General features: G+C 33.4%; 1 protein-coding gene across 1 annotated transcript; it reads right to left on the reverse strand.

Moving 5' to 3' along the window:
- Positions 1-165: 165 nt before the first annotated feature.
- LOC122402114 (U2 snRNP-associated SURP motif-containing protein) lies at positions 166-6,828 on the reverse strand. The gene is made up of 20 exons (XM_043404658.1): positions 6,629-6,828; positions 6,434-6,473; positions 6,241-6,357; positions 5,837-5,933; positions 5,100-5,414; positions 4,666-4,730; positions 4,320-4,485; positions 3,984-4,147; positions 3,698-3,757; positions 3,316-3,359; positions 3,106-3,210; positions 2,803-3,030; positions 2,456-2,698; positions 2,164-2,350; positions 1,898-2,084; positions 1,665-1,798; positions 1,507-1,595; positions 1,284-1,443; positions 1,070-1,221; positions 166-883 (listed from the first exon to the last, which is right to left on the reverse strand). Exons 2-20 carry the CDS (start codon positions 6,455-6,457, stop codon positions 604-606), a joined length of 2,817 nt encoding a protein of 938 aa, XP_043260593.1. The 5' UTR covers positions 6,458-6,473; positions 6,629-6,828; the 3' UTR covers positions 166-603.
- Positions 6,829-17,895: the final 11,067 nt, after the last annotated feature.

The following is a 17,895-nucleotide window of genomic DNA, read 5'->3' on the forward strand; positions in this document are numbered from 1 at the left end:
GAGATATAGATTAAGAGGTACATGGCTTATAATACGCTATGCTAGTTTTATAAAGTAAACGAAACAATAAAAAGCAAGGATTTATTTACAATTAAATTGTTAATTACAAAATATCTGAGTTAAAAAGAATTCTATAATTTTTTGTTTGATTTGACGTTCGTTATCGCAACTGATTTCATTTGCAAGCGTTTTGCTATCGTACAATAATTAAGGATAAAATGACAATTTTATATCTGTACATGTTTTTAATAATTATTAATGCAGTTACATTCTAGAAATATAGAATAAGGATACACGATTTTCATGATTCCAAAAAATCCTATCATTATGTTTCTCATCCACGCATTCGTCGTATTATCATAAATACAAATATTTATGCATATAAAATAAATCAATTTGAATGGGAATCGGAGAAAGAATATCTTAAATATTTTTAATCAGATAAGAATTTCTTACGATATTGAATGTATAATTGATACTGCGTTAACTAATTCTTTTTTCCATTAATGATAGTATTATTCTGTAACATTATGAACTTGTACATATTACAGAAATAATAGATCATTATAATGTGACAATTAAGAAAACGCAACGTACGATAAATTAATATTTATGCTTATGTCTATGTTTACGCGGAGATGGAGAAGGTGGACTATTGGCTCTATGCTTTGAAGTACGCGGTGGTGGAGGCGGTGATAATGACGGTGATCTAACACGTCTTTTTCTGTCGTTTCGTTCATTGACCGGCGACCTACGAGACACTCTGGACGAAAAGGAAGGCGAAGGTGTTCGTCGAATACGTGGCGGTGACGGTGTCACTGGTACTCGTTTTTTGTAGGGCGATCGTGATCTGCGTTTACCACGTGGCGACCTACTACGAGATCTAAAAATATATGTATGACACATTTTTACGCATATAGTAGGATAAAATAAATAACACTCTAATATCCAAATGTGCGTGTATACGATAAAATGTTTCCTGTTACCCAAGCCATCGATGATCATAGGAGCGTAGTAATGTAGGAGAACCTAATTAAAGTTACATGAATTTATGGTAATGTATATTCACCTATATCTATTGCTTTTAGACGATGGACTTGCTGAAGTTCGTCTTCGGTCTCTGTAATGACTCGGAGATTCTGGAGTTGTACTTCGTTTCTTTTCCCTTCGTCTTTCGTCGTCTCGTTCTTCGCTTTTCACATCTTTCATTTCCCTCTCGCTCTGCAATTAATATTTTATTAGATTGTGAACGTTTCTAAAAGCAGTACCATACAAAAATTTACCTTTCTTATCAGCTTTTTTCTATAATGTTCTACTTGCCCTTGAATTGTCATACCGGATTTCAATGTTCGCCTACCGCTTTCTAGTTCATCCTGATATTGCATTATTTTAACTTCAATTTCGCGCAGTCTGTTTCTTCTTTCCTCGTTATAATCTCTACCACTACAAGGCCCCGTACGTTATAATGCAATTAAGACTTAAAATTTTTTATAGAGTAAAAAGTACCTTGAATCCATGCTAGTATCTTGAGAATTTGAATCATCGTTTTGACCTAATTCTTCCCATTTACTAGTTGTCATAGCTTGTGCTTCAACCTAACATTGCATTACTTGTTTTATAAAATAGGAAAGTACGCGAAATAGTATTAAGGTAATATTCTCAACCTGATCAGGATCAACAGTTTCCCATCGTGATGGTACAAAACCCGCAGGGATTGATGGTTTTCTTTCATCTTCTTTATTTCGTATATTTAAAGAATCCTCATCGTCCATAGGTACACCATCAATATCTTCATCCACTAAAGAACACAAAATGTTTAAGGTACAAATATATTATTATAAATAGATGAAAGATAATAACAATTTAGTAATAATAAATGTGGTTAGAACATTCTTACTAGGAACGCCATCAATGTCATCATAGTTAGATGTTGTTTGCGGTGTTAGACCATGTTTCATAGCTCCTTTAAGAAGTGCAGCACCGTCTAATGGTACTCCATCCAAATCTTCTGCACCATCTCCATCCACATCCGATAAAGGTGCTCCATCGATATCCTCATCGTTTTCCGGTTCAGGCTCATCCATCTAAAAGCACTTATTTATTTTTATTTCCATTCCTATTATCTTCAGGAAGAAAAATCACGGTCTAAAAGAATGGGTTTACCAAGACAAGACCAAGGAAAGTGTTTTGTAATTTAACAAGAAAATCTCGCGAATAAACTGCCCAATCTTCCCATGCTCTAAACATTCTCATTACACGAACTTTAAATCCTTCTGCTTTTAATCTACTGTCAAATTGTTTATAGGCTTGGTGAACTTCATTAAATATATCCAATAGTCGGGTTTCAAACCTATATTTTAAGCATATAATATTAACTATACTAAATGCATTTATATATTAATTATTAATAACCACATTGCAAATATTTCCTGTATCTTTAATTAAACCAACTTACGCTTTTCGATAAATAGTAGCATTATTTACTTTAACGCCACAGTTATGTAATATATCTGATATGAGATACAGTCGCGCGATTTTTTTATTTACAGGAGTTTGTAATATTGACAGTGACTCTGAAATACAATCGCAAATCTCTTCCGCCGCTTCAGCATGCTCTATACAAAATACCATCGCTTCTGCAACCTTTATTCTTTCTGGTGATATGTTTCTCAATAAATCTTCTAATCGATCTCGTTGACTATAAACACATACATGTTTCTCAAACAAAATGTTCGGTAAAATTAATGAAAAAAAAATATAATATAATCAATTTTTCATCTTTTAAAGTATTTCAATCGTTACCTATTTGATAAACTGCCCCTTCTAGGTTCTTGTCTTTCTTCCATTTCGATCAATTCATCAGGCATTCCTTGTGTCCACGGATTGATTGGCGGTGGTCTCCATACACTTCCACCTTTAAACATTCTAAAATCTTCAATGCGCCATTCCTTTTGTCCATCACCTTGTAATATGGAATATAACTTCCATCGGTAATACGTGTGCGCGGGAGAATAATTTTCGAACAGAAATCTGAAGTTTAAGAATAGTTTTTAAATACCCACCACCATTAATGAGTTCATTGTACGAGATTCAAATTCCACAAACCTAAACATTGGATTATTCAGTTCTCGATTCATTATCATTGCTTCGAACATTGGACCTTCTCTTATCACAAATTCTACCATTCTATGTATTAACATTACTAAGTTTCTACAATACAGAATTTCATTAAAGATTTAATTGTAAATTTTATGTCTATGTAATATCTTGAAAAATGAATATGTATATTTAGAAATTACTGAAATCAGAATTTACCTCTCTGTTGGAATAACCACTTTGACCACTGCGTTCTGCAAAACCTGTGACAATTTCCATTACAGAGCAACAGTTATATTTGATTAAATCTGCCAGGCCACATTAGCTCAAATCAAGTATGATTTCCATGTTTGATACATACTATAGTTTGTCTATGTATTACGCACGTAGGTTACAATGTTTAAGCGATACTCAAACAATATATATAATAAGTGTTTTAGTTTTGTTTTATTCCAGAATAATTACATATGTATACCCATAAGAATCGATAAAACTTACTGAGTTATATTATTCATAAATAACTTGTGTAACACACATATATTTAATTAAAAAATTATATTACCGTCGAAATCGAAGCATTATTGAAAGAAAATAATCTTACCTTTTCAAAGTTTTCCTTCTCTTGAGTATCTGCAGTTTGTAGATTGCGAATTCGAGGTACCTGAAATTGTATTTGGAAAATGAATTATAAAATTTGTATCTAAATAGAATAGTATTATACAATAATATTAAAATCAAGTTAGGTCTAATTTTAAATTTATCCTAAACAGTAATAATGATATCTAAAGCAGAGACTTGATTTTAGCCATAAAGTTGATGTTTTTATAATTCTACTAAAATTTAACACTGGTTTCATTAATTACTATGATTTAGTTCATTCTATATACCTTGTGTCTGTCACGACGATGAGGTTGAGCATTAAATGGAAGACCAGATGGAGGTGGTGGTTGTGTGATTTCCATCAAAGCAGGGGGAATATAAATGGGATAAGGTGGAATCGGTACACTTTTTCCCCAGCCTAATTTCATCTCGTACTGCATTATATCACGACCTACCTCAACATATAAGGAAATATTTATTATAATTGTATAATAAAATAATATTTTATGCTAATAAATTAAAATCGGCTTACCTTTTCACTTTATAAAAAAAAAATAAAATTTTACATTTTTAACAAGAAATTAAATAAAAAAATTACAGACTCTAAAGTACAATTTTCTCACCGTTGAGATTTTTTAAAGCTCGTTCTCCGTCTTTGCGACTCATAAAAGCAACGAAACCGCAGTTTCTTTGTCTAGCTTTCTCTTCGTCGCTACGCGGCCACATAATTTTAATACTAGCCAGTGGTCCGTATTTGCCAAATATTTCCATTAATTGTTGCTCCGTGATCTATTATATGCAACAATGTATTCGATTATTTCTATATTTTTTATGTACAATGTATTGCAATAAGTATCATCAAATTTTCAAAATGAATTGTTTTTTTTTATATAATTTATTCAATCGACGTAAACGATTAAACAGATCAGTATAATATCTATTCAAGGCAACAATTATAGTTGTTTGTACCTTTGGATTTAAATTTCCCAAATACAGATTTGTGGTATTAGGATCACCATTGTCGAATGATCCATCTACAAAAAAAGAAACAATCTTTTTATTATCGCGATATATCTTTAATAGGATAAGGAGAAGCAAAGAAAACTAATGAAAAGGGCATTGTTTACCCTCATAAATCAGGGCTAGGAGTCGAGGATCATCTATAAGGTTATGCAAGTTGGCCTTTCGTGGGTCAGGATAGGAGGGTATACCTATCAGAGGTTCCGTTAGATTCAAATTGTTAATTTAAGGACAAAAATACATTAATTGTATTATAATAATTTGTCTACTGAAACTGTAGAAAATTACACTTTGTCGCTGAATTACGTTTTTGTGGGTTTGCTCGTAAATAAATTTATGTAAGTATACAGCTTTATAAACCTTGTAGACTTATGTCAATTTACCTTCGACGCATTTCAAAGCTGCCAACATTGGATCCTCCGATTGAGCCGAAATTACAGTTTTCACTACACCTTTATATTTATGCCTTTCTTCGCGCTCTTCTTGAATCATTTTTAATTCTTCTTTGAACAGTTCCAGATTACTCTTTTTCTTTTCACCTTCCTTTTTCTTTTTTCCCAATCTATCCAATTTCCTTTCGCTCGATCCGAGCAATCTCGCATATTCTTGTGCTTGTTCCGCGGATGATCTACTGTCGACAAGTTCCGATATTTTCGATTGAGGCTTGTACAGTTTTCCTTTTTCTCTTGTATCTTCCTCTATTAAACAAACATTAATACACATTAATATTATTGCACGAAAGTAGGAAAATTTATATTCTTTTTAAATTATTTATTCATTTCTTTTTTGATGACCTTGCAAGGCAAAGTTAAGCAATAACATACAGAGTATATTTCTCTTTATTGGTGCTGCTATATATCGGAGTGCAAATTCATAAATATTATTTTATTGTATTATTATAAAACATTAAAACTTTCAGAATCGAATAAAATGGAAAAATTTGAGCAATAATCTAAGAAACTAGGAGAATATGCGAAGTATGCAGTTGGTAGTTTAAATTTTGGCTTTGAAAACCTTAAAAAAAGATGCAGATTGTTAATAATTTTATAGGTTCTATTTTTATAAAAATATATTTTGTTGAATTTAACGTGCATTAATGATGTAATAAAAAAAAACTTACGCCGTTTACCAGCATCGTAAGTTCCTGCTTTCACCCAAACTTTGCTTGTGGTTTTACTAGGTGTTTCTTGGAAAGTTGCTACAAACTCTTCGAATGCCTATGTATAAATTAAAATTGTAACAATATTAAATACTTTTCACTCTAACATATACAGTAGCCCAGATCTGGGCATTTTGAATAATTTTTGTAATAGATTATTTTGAAATGAATTTTCATTGTTATTTGCTTAAATAAGCAGTGCCTCAATTTATTATTAATCGACCAAATAAAGAACCTAAGATCAATTACAATACATTATTTATGTAATACCGATTAACATTATTTGAAATAATTATTTTTAAATTACTGTGCGAAATAAATTTTGCTCAGATCTGGTTTCATTTAATAAATCGTGTATTGCTTACTTGAGCAGCAGCTTGCTCTTGTTCTTTCTTGCGTTGTTCTTCCAATTCTTTTTTACTTAATGGTCTCTTACCCATTGTGCCAATAGAAAATGCTTTCAGTTTTTGTTCTGCAATTTGCTAAACATTCGAAACAATAATCATTCAGGAGTACTGAAATATAATTAAACAGTAGAATTAATTTATACAATTATACCTTCATAATAGCCTTATCAGCCATCTGTAGACAGTTTAACCTAAAACATTAATATAAAACAAACACTATTTTATTCGACAAAACTAATTCGGAAATAAACTATTATAAGCATGAAAATGATATTTGTTTCTAAGAAACATCAATCGAATTCAATGAATAACACAAAGCTATGTAATAAATATATAGATACTGTACGTTGTTTGTAAGAATTGAAAATCGTGATCAACACAATAATAGACATTTATGCAAACAGTAGTCCTGAAAAGACGTCTTCAAGAATTTGTACAATCAAACATTATCGTATAACGCATATTTTAATATTTCCAAAAATATTTGTGTCTCAACGCATTTCACATTGAAGAACCAAATAATGGCAAATAACGTAGGTATCTTTTAGTTCACAATGTGGTGACACTGAATAAATGTATAAATAGAGAAGTGAATATTGTTGCAAGCTACAACGATATGTACATCATATGCTGTGAACATAGCTATGGAATAGCAAAACTGAGATCTTATAAACAGCGAAATTTGAAAGGTCCTTTACATTCTAATGATGTATTGTATTAAATAAGATTATGATGCGAGTGGTATAGTTGGGAAAGATTTTAGGAAGAGATTGAAACAGGAAAGGGGAGTCAATTATCAAGCACCGAAACTAATCCCGTGTTTTGGTTTTATCACGAAAATTTTGAGTGAGATTCTCTTTGCCTTTGTTATTTTGTAAGAAAGTCGAGAGATTCCAGAAGAGTTAGTCATGCTAAGAAAGTCAAAAATTACACTTAAGGGTTGTTCTCTCACAATGTTAGTAGACCGGTACCCAAAGGAAACTGCCTTTCTGCTTACATATCCTAATTCATAGTCACGTGTACGTGAGTTCAAATATGAGTCTGTTGCAGAATGCTTATCAATCTTTTATTAATATAAGTATAAGGAATCTTTTACAAAATTCTAACTTTATTGAATAATAACGTGACTCGAAATTTTGCTAGCACGTTTTATAAATAAATTACATTCATGAGTAATATTTCATGTTTAGATCGTCGCTACTTAGTGGTGAAGACAGTGTACTATTTTACAACAAACTTGGACGTTTTGCCGTAGATGGCGGTGTAATCAATTAGAAAAAGAGAACAATAGCATGCGATAAAGAGAGAGAAAGCATATTTCCGCCATTTTGATAAATTGAACCATTGTTTGATAATTTATTAATTACTTTTTTCATGGGATTAATTTAATAACTTTCAAATTTTAGTATTTTAGCGTAGACTCTTGACAATATTCAAGGATATCTTTTATGACCATTCCGCTCGTAATTAAAGAGTTGTTAACAAATATCGGACGGTACATTTTTTCGAATTTTTTAACGCAACGACTTAGAGAATTATCGTTAATAACTAATGAATTTTAGCCAGAATCGTTGCAAAATTGGTTCTTAAATATTGCCAAGGGTCTATACTATATTGTTAAATTCTAAAAGTTCATAATTTAATCACAGAAAAGGGGTAATTAGTGAATAATCAAACTGTGTGGATCGATTAATCGAATTGGCGGGAAAATGTTCATCGTCGACCTTCTTTCCTATTCTATGATCCTGATACTTTTCAGTAGCCCGAATCCCAATTCATGGTGGCCATTTTGTAGCGCGAAATGAATATTCTAAATGCCGAATAAGAGAATTATCGTTTCCAATAATCGTTTATAACTAATCAGTTATTTGTGAAATTGGCAGAAAAATGTTCAAGAATGTTTCATAAAATAATTGTATAAAGCATATAAATTAATGTAGGAGTGTTGTTACAGTAAAAATACATATTTCAGGCAGTTAAATATAATTGCAGCAGTATTAGTTATTAGCATTGCAAATTTAGTTTGTTAACAATGTTTTAAAAATAATTTCATGAAATTCTATCTACATATTTGTTTTCTACTTTCCATTATTCACTGTAATAATATTATCAAAATTCTTGTCATTTTTCTAAACAATTTGTGTCCCTTGTAGAAGTTCTGTTCACGGTAGGGTTCGAAGAAAAATGAATTAGGTGAATGGCATTAGCACTAGAGAGAGCCTGCGTTTCCCTTTTGATTTTCACCTTAATACGTATATATTGTGTTGGATTTCTGTACAATTCATTAGTCGTCTATTGTCCGAATTTATACACAAGAGTCTCGTGACGCGTCTCCGTAGGATCTACTTGAAAATGGACGTCGAAGTTCTCATTTATGGTAATCAGGGTTCTTTGAAAAGTGGAGATTGAATCGATTAAAAGCACTGGAACGTCGGTCGGTCAACAATAACGAATGTGTCGCTGCTAATGAGCTTTCTAGTCGATTTTAGACTTTCGAAACGATCGATTCAATCAGGATAATTTGCATACAAGATTTCGTCTAGTCTCCAGTTTTCCACAGCGTGTACATTACGAGCAATATTGTAAATATTGTTTTAGAACGACGCTTCGTTTTCTTTTCATCTACCAGAAATTTATTTACAACTATTTCTGTGCATGTTTACATTTCGACCAAAAGGTGTCTGCATTTGGATGCAGATGGCTGTGTAAATTCAACCCTATTTAATACCTTCAAGCTAGTTATTTCAATCTAGATGTAGTACAAATTGTTCTACAGGACTTGTGATAAAATACCTGTAACGTGATTTTATGATAATCAACTGGTTTCAAACTTTTGAACGATAGTGTATATTTGTAGCACAGAGAGGGAGTCGTTACTTCCATTTTCGTTCCTGGCACATCTCTTTCCATAATCTACATATAATTCTAAGACCTTGCAGCTTTTATTATGATAATCGTATTGCCTTCGCGTTAATGTGGACACAGTCCCGGTTTCTTGTATTCATGCTTCACCTGCTGCATTCCAATCGTTTGAAATTTTAACAAAAAAAAATAAATTAAACACTCCAAGAAATTTTTAAAATTTAAAATATACAAATGCTACGAAATTATTAAAAATGATCGCTACCTACGATAAGAAAATGTTTTCAGACTAATAAACTACAAGTATACAGTTATTTTTTGTTTCATATATTTAATACTACATACATCTTCTCGCGATCAGTACATTATAATATACAATGGAATGGGACTTTAATCGATCGACTCGAATAATTTCGGGGATTGTATTCAAGTACGAGTTTTTTATTTGAAAAATCCCATGATACTTTAGTGAAAATATTAATAAGAAAAATGTTTCTTAATGTCACCTGAACAGGATAGAGGACATGAATAAAATATTATCTATGACCGTAGATGTTTATGCATTTATGAAAAACTGTAATTCTTAAAAAACTATAGAATGCAAATACTTGTATAAAAATATAAGAAATACTTAAAATAGGATCATTATATTTAAAGGTTGAGACAACCCTCTACAAACCTCCCCTTTCATTAATTTTATTAATCAAAATATGAATTTTGTACCTAACGTTCGTCTTGTCGAATATCTCGATTAAAAAAACCATTGTTCCGGATAAAATAAAATTCCAATCAATGGACGATAATCAATTTTAAGGAAATATTGAAGCCAAAGATTCTACGTTATTTTTTTTACGTTGGAAGAATTGCATTCGATGACGAGTTTATTTAAATAATTTATGCTCTGATATCCATCCGTACCTCCTAAGGGATCTTCGATCGTGAAAACTTGCTATACTAATGGAACGAGTCACAAGTTTTATACTCTTGGGAGCAGAATTAATCGCCCCATACGAGCATGACACGTTTTCATGTTATATTTTATAAGCTCAGGCGGATGGATTGATCTCGAGGGTAGTAATTATGATAAAGAAGAAATATATTTCTGTTTCCATGCCAATATTGCAACTAGTAAAATACATGAAATTTAAATACCGGTACTTTGTTGCTATTATCGTCAAATGTTTTTATTCATTTATGTAGACTGCGAAAAATCGTTCTTCCCTTAAAATATAAATACTGTTTCATAATAAAAAGAAAATCTTTAGGTAAAAATTGTACTTGAAAACAAAATCACTTAACGCGATCGATTAATGCGATATAAATAATATTTTGTTGTCGACGATAAGAGTTTCGGATAAATTACAGCAAGGAATAATTTTTTAAACAAGTAGGTATTTTTCGAAACCGTTTATACGCGTGGATTATAATTAAAATTTCGATAATAGATCGTTTCGATCGAGACGTCTTGCCAAAAATGCGTAAACTTTTCGTTCGATCGGATAGAATAAATTTTAATAACCGCGTACGAGTGTTTTGCAAGTTACTTATTAAATTGCTCGATTTGCACGCGCAAGGGATTGCACGAACGAGAATGGACGATAAACCAAGATTCTGTTGTTCTTGTAAGAGAAACCAATTACCGTAGGATAATTCATGGCGGGTCGTAAAATTTGCAAACCGTATCAGGATTTTTTTACATCCTATTAGGTCTTTCCGCTCTTTTAAAACGCGCGGTACGAGTTCAAGCAACCGTCGATGCATTTTTTTATCTACGTATAGAAACCACCGATTCGTATTTGCAAAGTTATGCGTGGGAGATGTTTTCTTTTTATTTTTTAAATGCGGGGAAAAATCGTTAAAATAACATTTTTACACGCGATATTACTTTTTTTGTTCGGATGCAATCGAACATACGTGTACTGTATATTGGGCTCGCGACTCGCGGACGAGAGGAGTACGATAAAACGATCGCGGATTATTTTGTTCCGTGATCGGAATCGCGAGCATTCATCGCAATTCGAACGATTCTAGAAAACGATAGGTATGCAGGGAACGATTAAGGAATAATACGATGAAAGAACTTTGCTTATTTTTTATTTATCAGTCCTATGGGAACAATTTTCTCTCGGCGTTTATCGGACGTTTCTTGCCGCGCGCAAGATACGCGGTCAAAAGCATTCTTAGGAAGAGAATTCCCCCAAGGGAAAGCAGATAAATGTTTTTATAAGGGTCTCCACGGGAATTCGTGCGCGGTCGCGTAAAATTTTTATTTTAATCATCCGTTTCTAGGTAATTTTAGTACCAAGTCGTCTTTTTATTGACCCGTCGCTATCTATTAACTGAATCAAACGCGTCTCGTATAATTACCGCTATTAATTTCCATAAAAAGAAAAAGCCGTGTTATTTAAAACACGAGCGTTCCTAGAAAATTCAACCTTTTACCCTGAGCTGTTGGTTCTTTTTCAAACGCGTTCGACGCAATTTTTTAATTTTCTATCACTCGTATCGAGAACAGATTTTGCTGGTCGATTCAACTTCACCGAGTTCAGTTTCTTTTCTCTCCCTGTTGTAAATTATTTTACTGTTTTCGATTAAAACACTTTCTCTGTTCGGTCTTATAACGTTCCAAATGGTCGTTAATTGTTTTAAAATACATGTTATCGTTCCACGGTTTACCGTTAACAAGAAGGAACATCGAAGAAGAAAAATGGTTTGCATAGCGCGAATGGTTGCTGTTAGATTCCGAGAATCTCTAATTTCGACGAAACGAGCCAGAGCAGCGGAGAGGAGAGTTTGAGAAAGTTGAGGTGAAAAAATAATTCAAGTTCGCGTACGTATTAGGAAGCAGTAGCATTAAAATTCTGCGTGCAATAGAGGAGACGAGAAATCGGTACCTTTAAAGGCGTTTAAAGAACCGCGGAGCACGGTTTCTGGAAACAGTTTTTTACAGCAACGTCGATAACGAATATTTTAGTGCAGACCGAGGCCGCTCTGGTTTCCACGTCTCTGACTTTATTACCTATAATTATAGATGCAGTAAATCCTCGTTGTAATGCAGTCATTTGGAAACACGGCTTGGCTTTTCCTTCGCGGTGCGAAATTAATCTCGCCTTCCTCCGTGTTCGCTTCGTCGTACTTTCACGGTTCCCTGCTCGTTTACAAGCTCTGGTTCGATTCTCGTTTCACGCGTGTTCGAATTTTAAAAATCATACAATTCGTATTTTCTATAATATTAGGTCGTCGTATGTTAAAACAATATTTTGAACATATTTTTAAATGAAACTGTATGACTACGATGACACTGTTCGATCTAGTTTTTTAATCCCCACAAAATACTACTAAGGTACTTATACCATAAACCTAATAGTTCAAAAGTTATAATAATTTAAAGTGAAATAATTTAGTATACTTTAAAGTGCTATAACTCATAAACTGTTAGGTATAGGGCATGCGAGTCTAGATACTCTTTGGTAGTGATTAAAAGCTGTAGCGAATAGCTTAATCAAAATTATAAAATTCTATTTTTTTTTTAAGTGCAATTACATTTTTTAGATGCACCGATGCAACTGCAATTCTTTTTAAAATGAAACTCTAAGGCTACGATAGCATTATTCGATCTAGTTTTTTAATCCCTATAAAATAGTATTAAGGTGCTTGTGTCATAAACCTAATAGTTCAAGAGTTATATTAATTTAAAGTATACTAAAATTTTCTATCGTTTTAATTTCAATAAACAGAACGTGCCAAATTTTGGATCGCGTTAGCAATCTATCTTTCCAAAAATAGTTTTATTATTACAATATTCTTTTCTTTCGATATTTCCACGGTTTTGTTCTCTGCGATAGCATTTATTTCGTTAATAATGCCACCAATTTATCTTGCCAATTTCTTTTTACATTGCACACGGACTTGGGACTTCAGGCACCCATAATGTCAACCCATAAAGCACCCACTTTGTCTTCGAGCATTTCATTATCCAATTTGAAACGCTTGATAATAATAAAAGACATAACCATACGCAACGGCAGACACAAATATCCACATTGTACGTATTGTGTATCGTGTTAAATTTTGTTCTCATTGGTTACAGTTTTCAACTTTTCAACTTGGTCTCGCAATCTATATGTTCATATAATGATTTTTCACTTATTTCTCACCTAATTGTGGAAGATGAACGCAACTACTATAGTAGTAGTCTATACTAGTTATTAAGTGAAAACACTGGAGTTTATTTACTATTTCGTTTCTAACATATGAGCATTTGGCAGTAAACGGCGTTGGAGAAATTCCGTCTAAGACTATAATTTCCCATCCAATGAATATGTATCACAATCGATGAAAAAAATCCTGCAGCGAGCGATCGAGATGGTTAATAGGTTAATAGGTTATTGTTTGCTGTACGAGGGTAGTAACAGTTTCGGACGGATAATCAAGAGACCTTCGGTCGGCTAAAATAAAGGAACAAGATGATATCGCGAGTAATTTATCTTTTTTTTTCTATCGCGCTTTCATCGCTTATCCTTCAAAGGAGGCGCGTCCTCCTTCGGTAATTTGTCCCTACGGCGAAGGATAATCGACGGTAATCTATTACGCCACCGACCCTGTTCTCTTCTTCTCTTTTTCTGTACCCTTTTTCTCACCTGTCTTACTCCGAGGCTTTCTCAGCCGAAGATGCCATGGAAACGTTTCAATTTCAACTTTTATCGCTCGCGCTCCTTCCACTTCGAGATATCAAATTTAGAGTAAAGCTCATGGATACCCGCAAAAAAGTATTAGACAACATTTCCGTACAGCATCAAACAAATTTATTAAAAATGAAAAACGAATTTTTAAGAAAAATCGACAGAAAAACCTCATGAAAATGGTCCAAATTTCAAACAGCCATAACTCCTACAATAGTGAATATATTTCAATGAAACCTTTTTCTGAAATAGAGCTGATGAGCATTTACAAAACAGTATTAGACAGCTATTTTATAGGGCGTCAAACAAAATTAATAAAATTCAAAAATGAATTTTTAAGAAAAATCGTCAAGGGGATAAGTGTCTAAATTTTTCGACGAAAAAAAAGGTCAAATCGTTCTAAAAAAATTACTTTCGATTGCAGGGGTCAAATACAATCATTTTTGGTGAATAGTTAGACTCCCGAATTCTTACGCACTTTCGAGAAAAAAATTCCTTACTAAAAATATAATGTGTGGCCAGATATGTTTCTTTTCATACGTATGTTTAAAACATCATAACTCCTGAACGGATTGGAGGATTTTGATATTTCAAAATGCAAACTACGCGTATATTGGCGAAGAATATGTAGAAATTCCAAGAATGTTCAAAAAGTTGTTCTTTAACGCCGTAAAATGAGAAAACCCCCATAAAAATGTTCTAATTCCTCGTTTTTATCACTTCATATGTAGGTATAGTCCAATTACCCGGCATATTTGATTTTCCGACATTGACCCAGTCTTGATAATGCTGGTTAATTGGAATTTTACTGTAAAACGAAGTAATGTTTCGAAGAGAAGGGAAATTGAAACTTGCATAATTTGATTTTTGTTCGTTCAACGAGTACGTGTTGTTCTAAAATAGCCTTTATAAGGACGATGGTGGTGTATTCGTGGCGATTTGGCACGATAAGGAAGGGAAATTTTATTGTGATTCCGCATCGAACGTGGCTGCAATGCTCATAGCGTGACGCGTGTTGCTTACCTAGAACGCTATTGTTTACCGACTCGTTATTTATATAGCGAAGGCATTGGTAATAACCGCACCGTGTCGCAGCGAGTCGCGTCAACCGATAACCGGTAACCGGTATGGCAAAGATAAGGGAAACGCCATCAAACCTACACTCTCTATCATTACACTAGCGTTCACGTGACTGGCCGAGAAAAATCAAACAAGAAATTATTAATGCTGCCTTTCTGACAACTTCTACGAACTATAACTTACGGTGTCTTTGTCGGAAGACACGTTTACAAGTGCTGCGCAAAAGTTTCTATCGTTTCCCTAACAGATTTCTCAACCCTTTGCGCTCTAACAGACTCTTCCTTTATCTCAGAACAATTTAAAAATGTTTTTTAATTAGATGTCGTTAGCGGTAGGTTTACGAAACGGGCTTACGTAAATTCGACGCGTTTAAATTCTAAATCAAACGTTACAGAACTCATAAATATTATTTGTTAGCAATTTATGTTGAATTCAATCGATGTAACGATACGAATATATACCCTAATTAAAAGAAAAGCTGTATTTTAAAAATACTAAACCGTATAAAATTTTCCAGCTTGTTCTAATAAAAGGTAGAAATCTAATTTCAAAGAAATTTTTCAACAAAATTATTTTAAAATAAATTTTCAGAGTTGCTTTGAAAAATAATCCATTTCGAAATGATTATTTTTTTTATTTCAAATAAATTTCGCCCAGGTCTACGATAGAGATACATTTTTTACACAATAGAAAACAGTGTACGCAGCTTATAAGAAAAACAATTTATTTAATCGATACCGTCTTTATACCAATTATAAACATATTTTTTGGTTTAACCGATTAACATAAATTTATCATTTACACTCGCACTCGCGTTTCTTTCGTTGACTGTTGCTCGTATCTCACGCTTCTTTTAAGTTAATGTCTACTTAATTACGCATCCGGCCTCCTCTTATTTTTTTACATTTTATTTATACTTAAACCCCCAAGAGTATCATTTACGAAAGTCGTGTCGAATACATGAGAAATCTAACGAATTTATAATTAAAATGAAACTCGACGAGATTCTGTTTTGCGTTCCTTTGAAACTATTTTGTACGATCGAAGGCTTTTTAAACGAATATGCAATTTATTGGAACGATCGTATGGTTAATAATACATCATGGATTAAAACTTTGTTCGCTGTGTCGTTTATCTTTTTCGAACGACGAGTGATTCGAAGCATACAGTCTTTCCAATTATTATAGTTCGAATTGCGATCGAATAGCCGCGAAATGTGTTGAACAACAGAAAACGCACATCGACTGCCATAAAGATACCGGAAACAAAAAGGAAAGAAAGAAAAGAAATAATAAGTTCGTACGCACGGTGTATCATCATGGCCACGCAAACGATACTTGGATCTAAAAGGCCGCATTCTTAATTAAACAATCGACTTAACTCTAACCATATAATACAATCTGTACGTACACACGAAGGACCAAGGTCGTCGGCGAATTTCGGGCTCTCGATCCCGTTGAAACGATCGATAAAATTTCAAACAATTCGAATTTTTCTCTTTTTATTTTCTCCTTCGAAAACCCGAACAGTACCGTTCGACCAGGTCCAGCTTATTCTATCTTTGGTCCTCTAGCCGCTATGATTCTTCGTCGGACATTCAATTTCTACAGAAATTTATTTTCAAGTTCTCTTCATTCTCCGCCTCTTTGTTCTCCTTGGACGGATACGTTATTTTCTATGGTAAAAGAAAGACTCTCGATTTATTTATTTTGATACGCGAGACAAAACGCGTCGACGAATCATTCGACAACGTTAAAAGAATAATTGCTTTGAAACCCGAGGACCCAACAAAGAAACTTGAGCTTTCCATTCTTAAGTGGTCAAAAGAGTCGCAGAGTCTCTCGATCCGATCGATGCACCCCGTTTCCCCAGAATGGCACGATTTAATTTCGTAAAGACATTAGTAATTAAAATAAGGCACGTTCGCGGCATTTTGGTTTCGTAGATCTAGAAAGACGAACCCCGTATGCTCGTCTGTGATACGGATTTCAGGAGGTAGAAAGAATGAAAATTGTTATTAAAATATCGGTCAGCATAGAAACGTATACAGTAATGATGCATACACAGATTATTGCGGCGCTATCGAGCCGTTTTTTCCATCTAAACGCAACTGTCAACAACATATTGGCGCGAAACGCGTGACAGGACCAAATAAATCAGCCACCGTTTAAGTGGTAGAACACTTTTTACTCTACCTAACGCACAGTTTCCTTCGAACGATCTTTAAACGCACACTTTTAAAAGTACCTTTTATTTCTTAATCTATCGAGCGGCGACTCGACATTCACCTTTTCTTAAATTTCCTTTCGTTGAAACCTGCGAATTTATTCAAGTCCATTACGGCCCAACCAAGCTTCGACACTTCAAATATTCTGCAAACCGTTTCATCCTTGATTGAAACTGCGTCAGACCACGAAATAAAGATTCAACGGAATCGATAGTTCGCGTGCCCGTAACAATAAATTATCGTTAACAATCGCCACTTGTTACCACTCTTCTTCGTAGCAGAAACAACTGTGTTTAATTTCAACGATAATTTATTGTCTCCGCGAGGTTTAAACGTTCCATTGCCACTCGAGCAATCGCTTCTATGTATATGTACGTGGACGTATATCTAAATATTTTTAAAACCCTGCACGTGCAATTGGTAACGCTGACTCGTATGTACCAAATTATAAGCGCAAACATATACACATACTCGCACACACGCATACACGCATCTTAATATAGACGTACTGTGTTTTTTTTTCGTTAAAAGATATAACTATGAAGTTTTTTTTACTCTTTTACGGTTTATTACGATTCCGACGATCTTGCTCGAACTATGAAAAATATCCTCGGAGTGCACGCGTGTACGATCAGAACGTAACTTGAAAGCAATCGGGACAAGAATGACTATAGAACCACTCGATTGTAGAAAGGAAATTATGTAAAATCTTTTACAGTGTTACGGTATTAATGTTCTATGTTCAGACAGAAAAAACAGTTT

This window comes from Colletes gigas, unplaced genomic scaffold (genome assembly GCF_013123115.1).
Source record: "Colletes gigas isolate AHSC1104 unplaced genomic scaffold, ASM1312311v1 Colletes_gigas_Sc00033, whole genome shotgun sequence".
Taxonomy (NCBI): Eukaryota; Metazoa; Arthropoda; class Insecta; order Hymenoptera; family Colletidae; genus Colletes; species Colletes gigas.